The sequence below is a fragment of the Habropoda laboriosa genome, unplaced genomic scaffold (assembly GCF_001263275.1).
Source record: "Habropoda laboriosa isolate 0110345459 unplaced genomic scaffold, ASM126327v1 scaffold106, whole genome shotgun sequence".
NCBI classification, from domain to species: domain Eukaryota; kingdom Metazoa; phylum Arthropoda; class Insecta; order Hymenoptera; family Apidae; genus Habropoda; species Habropoda laboriosa.
In genome coordinates, this window is record NW_017100224.1 from 266432 (window position 1) to 273622 (window position 7191).

The 7191-nt window shown below is 28.9% G+C and overlaps 1 protein-coding gene across 2 annotated transcripts in view; it reads left to right on the forward strand.

Annotated features, from left to right (window-relative positions):
* The window catches only part of LOC108571090 (kinectin-like), an 18314-nt gene that overhangs the window by 4082 nt on the left and 7041 nt on the right, over positions 1-7191 (forward strand). For both annotated transcript variants that reach the window (XM_017933062.1, XM_017933063.1), the window contains 11 exons: positions 186-967; positions 1063-1737; positions 1809-1978; positions 2072-2246; positions 2539-2625; positions 2823-3071; positions 3149-3292; positions 3903-4061; positions 4941-5063; positions 5179-5259; positions 6662-6904. In XM_017933062.1, coding sequence (XP_017788551.1) covers positions 186-967; positions 1063-1737; positions 1809-1978; positions 2072-2246; positions 2539-2625; positions 2823-3071; positions 3149-3292; positions 3903-4061; positions 4941-5063; positions 5179-5259; positions 6662-6904 — 2888 coding nt within the window. The remainder of the gene's footprint in view (positions 1-185; positions 968-1062; positions 1738-1808; positions 1979-2071; positions 2247-2538; positions 2626-2822; positions 3072-3148; positions 3293-3902; positions 4062-4940; positions 5064-5178; positions 5260-6661; positions 6905-7191) is intronic.

The following is a 7191-nucleotide window of genomic DNA, read 5'->3' on the forward strand; positions in this document are numbered from 1 at the left end:
ATATTAGCTTATAAAAATATAAATACATTGTATAATTTATAACAGAAATCCGTAAAATTAGATAAACATGCTTAAATTTTCTAAGAACTATACTTTGAACATAGTAAAGCAGATTCTTCTAAAGTGTTTTGTGTTACTTCTATGTAAACTGTAGTTGCTTTTACTTTAAATGTCTTTTATTTCAGGTGGAGATAAAGATGCTGTTAATGTATCTCTCTTAATGCCTTTGGTTCAAAAAGCTGAACTCAGCCGATCTGAAATACAAATTCTCATTGATCAACTTTTGAATAAACAAATGGATAACCCATCAGAACACTCAGAATGGACAGAAGGTCGTGCAGATCCAGTTATTAAATTGAAGAAACAGCTGGCAGAAAAGGAGAAAGCTTTCGCTGATGAGCATGAAGCAAATATAGCATTTCAAAATAAACTGAAAGAATTACGAACTGAACTTAATTCTGAAAGGTCTAGATTATCAGCTAATGTAAGACAACTAGAAGAAGCATTAAATGCCAAGATTACAGAAACTCAAACTTTACATACACGTATGCAACATATCTTGGAAAGTCATGCTGCTGAAAAACAAGGATTCACTAGACAAATTGAACAGTTGCAAACTAAAGCAAATGAAAATGCTGCAATCATTCATAAAATGCAAGAAGATCAAGGACAAACTCAAGGTCACTTACAACAAGAATTAATAGCACAACGTAAACAAATGGAAGTTCAATTTGCACAAATGCGTGAAAATGAAAATGCATTAAAAGCACAATTAGCTCAAAAACATGTGGAAGTACAAGAATTGCAAAGTGAATTGCAAGCAACTTGTGAGAGCAGTACTGCTGAAATAGAAATGTTACGGCAACAATTAGGACTTATGCAAGGGCAATTGATGCATTCAGAAGGACAATTACAACATTTTAAAGAAGCTGGAGATAGATTGCAAGATGTTGCTAGGCAGCTTGAGGTAAGAAAAAGTTGTAATTTCTTATGTTTTTTCAAAAGGTTTATTTAATTTCAATTGAAAAAGTACTAATAAAATATTTATATTTATTTGTTTAGGAATCTCATCGTGCACATGCTGACTTAGATCATAGATTAAAAAATGTTCATCGTCATGAACAAGAACTTCAGAAACAAGTAAATTCATTGCAAAGTGAATTAAATTCTGTAAAAACAGAAGCTAATGATGCTTCAGCATTAAAAACAGAGTTAAATAAAGCTCAGTCTGAATTAGTGAAATTGAAATCTGAGCTATCTGTTTCATTGAATGAAGCGAAGTCTGAAGCAGCTGAAATTACAGCTCTTAAAATAAAACTGGTTAACAAAGAAGAAGAATTAAAAAAATCTGAAGAAGAACTTAACAGTGTACAAACTGAGTTAAAACAGTCAACAGAAAATATAACACAGTTGGAGACACAGTTAGATGAAGCACAGAAGAAATTAGATTCTGTAAAAGTGGAATTTGAAAATACAATAAAAAGTCTTAAACAAAGAGCGCAAAGTGACAGTAACATTTATGAATTAAATATAGATAAGTTAGAAGCAGTCCTAAAATATGCTGAGAATGATTCAGAAAAATTACGCGCAGAACTCCAAGCCGCAAATGAAGCAGCAAATGAAATGAAAACATTGAAAATCGAAGTAAATAGATTGCAGAATAATGAAAAGCAATTAAGTGAAATGCAGTTACAAGCTACACGATTACAAGAAGAAAATGATAGACTTTCTATAAAGGTATCATTCATTTAGTCCTAGATGTAAATACAAATTACATTTTTTTTATAAGGTATGTATTATTTTTTCAGCTAACAAGTTTCGCAGAATTGCAGAAGCAAGTTAAACAGTTGCAAGAAGAAAATGAATCATTGGCTTCTCAATTAGCAGCAACTACTGAACGGCCAGCTGCAGAAGGTCGTGAGAATGGAATTGACGATAATGTTCAAAAGAATGTACAACTTGTAGAGCAGACTAATTTGTACGTATAAGTACTATTATTAAATACAGAATAGAAAGAAGTCTCTTCAATATTTTGTAATTGAATTCTTATAAGTAATTTATATTTTTAAAGGTTGGCGCAAAAGGAAAGTCAACTAAATGCCTTAAAAACAGAATTGACACATAAAGAAGCGGAACTTAATCAATTAAATGCTCAAGTTGATGAATTGCGAAGCGATGTGAACAATCACCGTAGTCTTGCTGCACGTTTAAATAATGATTTAGAAGCACAAAGATCTAAAAATAATGTAAGTTATGATGTGTATAAGTAAATTTATTTAACACGCGTGTTCTTGCGTAGGCGCGTGCACATATGTGTTAATATTATACCAACATGTAAATAGTGCAGTAGTTAAATTATTGCATAAATATTGTTTTTTGTACATTTATATACTTTTACGATTCATTTTTATTGCTTCCATCACTTTACCGATCTTTTTTTATTTTTGAACTTCAAAAATTATTTTTTTTAAATTAGAAATTGATTATATGAAATTTATGTCAAACTACGTTGATCTTCATTTTTTATAATTGAAACAGGAGTTACGTAAGAAAAATTGGAAAGTAATGGAAGCTCTTTCTGCTGCCGACTTGCGTGTTAAATCTAATAGTTGGAAAAACTTTGATGTAAGTCTTATTTTACGTTTTTTTTTTTTCTCCAAAAGTTCGATTAATTCTTCCGTTCTTAACCTTTTTATATGAAGTTAAGTAAGGTTATAATCTTCACGTTACATTAAATATTGAATTTATTCTTCCCATTTAATAATTACCCCATTTTACACTGATTAGATTTAAATAAACAACAGTTTTTCATTTATTTTTAGGAAGTTATACAGCATGTAAAAGTAGAACAAGAAGAGTTAACAAAGACTTTATTACAAAGGATATTCCCAGAAATAAAAGTATCTGAAAAATCACATGACCAGTGGCTCAAAGTTTTTGAAAAAAAAGTGGATACAGTTTTAACTGAATTGAGAAAGAAAAATACAACCGATGACTATTTAGAGTTAGAAAAACAAAATAAAAATTTGCAAGATATGGTTTCACATTATAAACAAATCATTGACGATACAGTAAATTTTTCTTCCATTTACGATACTTTTTCATTATATTTATATTTAACTCATATTTATTCAAAATATATTTGTAGGAAGGCATGCTTAATAAACTTCAAAGTCATGTAGAATCAGAAGAAACAAGATGGGAGTCGCAGCTCCGACAAAAGGAAAATGAAGCAGCCAATCTTAGAATTGAGTTGAACCAACTCTTGAGTAAATTAAATATAAATGAAAAGGTAAATTACAAGCATTTTCATACTGTCACATCCAACAAATTCAAACGATTTACAAAAAAATGAAAAGGTTGAAAACCTTTCCTCTTTCTTTATTTATTTACAAAATTACACACAAAGAAAGGAAATTGCAATATTTGCTTTTCACTTTTACAATATTTATTTCACTTTAATTATTACTGGGATTACCAGTCAACATTTGGACAGTGTGCGTGACGAAGTATCACTATGTTAATCTTTTCATATCTCGCACATGGTCGACGTTTTGTTTCATAAACAAGGTATTCCACGCAACTGGAACAAACTGTATTTTTAAAATGGTTGAAGATGGAAAAAAAATGCCATAGGACAAAATTAAATGGTGTCAAGTGGTGCATATTTTGGAATTAAATTTATGCAATTTTGTGCATCGGTGTATCAGAAAAAGTGCAATTGCACTTGTTTTTTTAATGGAATTCATTAAAAACATTTTAAAGATACAGCTTGTGTCAGTTGCGTAGGACACCCTGTATATATATAACCTACTCTTATGTCTATTCAGCGGTGGTGACAATACGAATTTAGATCACACACATTGAAAATATAAAAAAATAACTTCTTCACATATTTACAGTTACAAGATGAGGTAGTTGAATTGGAAATCAGGTTAAAAGATGCGGAAACTTTTAAAGAACAAGCTAATGCTGAGTTATTGGCATTGAGATCTACGCCAAAGTCGATCTCGACTGATATAAATACCCATGATTTAACTACGCTGGAAAAGCTTCAAGAGGTAAATTTAAAATGAATACAGTCAGAGACAAAAAGATAGCACACTTTATGTACTTTTATACTTTAATGAAATAACTGAAAAAATGCACATTTTAATAAATTATCTACTTTCTTCGAAAAGGTAAAACCTATCGGCCACAGGCCGGACAAACTGATAGTACCAACAACATATTTCCTTGTCTCAATTGTAAATCTTAGTTGGAAATGATAACATCACTTGTCGTGCATGGCCTAAATTATATAGTACTCAATTTAAATAGTTAAATTTGTGCATTTAATACATAATAAAGAATATGTTCGGAAACATTAGTGGGATCTTAAGTTTATGACACAGTCATGATGAATCATGGTATTTTTGACTAACAAGAACTCATGAAGTATAATTCTGAGATCTTGATGAAATCCGGATTTTAGCGGTCGTTGGTGATAGATAACGTGTTTTATGTCCGCAAGTGTTTACAATTAATATGTATGAAACATCTTCAACGAAACATACGTCTTACCAAAAATTAAAAATATTTCACGAAATATTGACTTTTTAAAGATTGTACTCTAATACATTTATACACAAAATATTCCTAAAAATCGATTTATGTAAAAAACAATTTGCAGTTCCATTTAAAAAAAATGTATTTACATTTTTTAGGTGCATTGTTGCACTTACGAAAAAAGTAAAGTTATAGGAAGATAAATCTTCTTATACCATTCAGCTGTTTTCTATTTTTAACCAAACACGAGATAAACCCGGCCCAATTGCGTTACTCACCCTGTATAATGTGTTATTTTTTTGTCCGTGACTGTATACATATGTAAAATATATTCAAAAATATATGATATGTGATAAACCTTACATTTGACTTTCTGATTATACCTATTATAGGAAAAAGTACGATTATCAGAAGAACTTCAAACAGAATATAAGAAAAGAACAACAGTAGATGCAGAACTAGATAAGTTACGATCTGTAGTTACACAACTTCGCCAAAAAATATCACAACTTAAGGTATAATTTGCGTAACATTCTTGAAATTCATAAAAATATATTTCAGATTAAGAAATTTAGAATTGTATTATACTGTTATGGAGTAGATATTATTAAAATGTTTTGTTAATTTTAGAGTGAAGTTTATGGAGGTTGTAGCAGTTCAGAACAATCAATGTTAAATGGGCCGCCAACTTCTGAGTGTTCTAACTCCGAGGTTAGTATACATTAATTTTAAATATTTCTGTCGTAATTAATTTTTGTCCAGTGCCTTTTGTATAAAAAAATTATAAAGCTTGTATTATAGCTGTAACGATAAAAGTTATGGCTATAATATGAAAATGTGAAAAGCCACATAATGCTGCAAAATTCTGACATGATGTATTAATTATAATGAATTTGCGAAAGTAATTACTAACAACAGATTTTTATTTTGCCATTATTGCACTAAATGTAATAATTGTATGGTAACAACTCATAAATATTATTTTGTAAAAGTCAGTTAAGTATCATTATAAATATTTTGATGAGGTAAACATTGTGTATTATAGAATTTTCTTTTCTTTCACTGAAATATGAAATTTATTTGATAAAATACACTTCTCTTGCTTAAATTAAGTGTCTTTTACAAAGTATTATCTATACAAAATTTGTTATGTTTGTTAGATGTATAATATAGGTAAACAAATTGATAAATTAATGGGGAATGGATAATGGTGGTTTGAATATATTTAAATCTTTTTACATTTTATGTTGAAAATGCTAGTAACAGAAAAGTCCAAAGAATCTAATTTTGAAACTTTATTACTATTTGTCCGTTAAATTTGATAATAAACGCAAATTTTGATGTGGTATTATTGCTTGCATATTTTGATTTAATTGACATAACATGTAAATTCATTGTTATCTAATTCTCAGCTTCAGGTTACCCATATACTTCAGTTATTCAATAATACCACATTTGGTTTCTGTGTAATACTTTTACGTATTTAATGAAATCTCAAAAATTTTAAGTCGAGTTTTTGATGATGTATCATATAATTGCTAAAAATAGATTGGTTTGTTGATGTTATTTATTAGCAACTAGTGTTGCTATTTTACAAATATTTTATATATAATTATGTATTTAGAAAAGTGAAAATTCAAAAAGTAACATTCTCAAAAAAACTGCATTATGAAGAGGGTAACACTAATGTTACTTTTTTTACTATTATTAATAGTATCATTCTTTAAGAAGAAAACATTGTTTTATTAATTTACAGCTAATATTTACTAAGAAAAATTCTATATTTATAATGCTTTATTTGTTTAGTTCTATGGAGATTAACCATTTTTGAGTTCTGTCACTTTTCTAAGTATAAAGAAATTTTATGAAACATATTATTTTAAAACACACTAAGCAAAGTATGTGAATTGTTTTAATAAAATAAGACGATGAAGTTTTTATCAAACGAATATGTATTAGCAATTTGATTATTGTGTATTATTTGATTTTTGAACCATTTTTAGAACGACAATTTTGAAAATTTTTCCTTGTTCCTTCTACTAAAAAATTTGATAAATTGTCGTCACTTAATTTAATGTGTAAAGAGTTAAATAATGATATATCTGGAATGCAGCCCCCACTAGCAGCACAGACTCTGATTGCTGCATTAGAAAATATTCTTCGCAAGAACACAGAGTTCGCAAATTGTTCAATAGCCAAGCCCATCAATTTGGTTCAGTCTCAACAAGAAATTGACAACAGCCCCCTTACTACAAAATACTTCTCCAAATCTTGTCATATGACAGATCACAACACACAGGCTAGCTGGAATCCGTTGATGGGCCAGCAGCATAAAAAGCACAAGAAAAAAAGGAAGGTAAACTTCAAAATTGTGAAAGAAGGAACAAATATTACTGGCTCTGTTACTGTATAGGTGCACTTCAGTTAGTTATTAAAATGTGAAACATTTTGTTGGACTCAGTATTACAAAGAATGTTATTTCCATTAGTGCATTATGATTTGTGTTTTATTAGTTATAATCATTATATTATTATATTGATGAGCAAGGAACTAATTGACTTGTACATTAATCTATCATCTTCTATAATACCAAACAAATGTGTCGACATCTGTACATATTTTTAATTTTTTTAATTATAAATT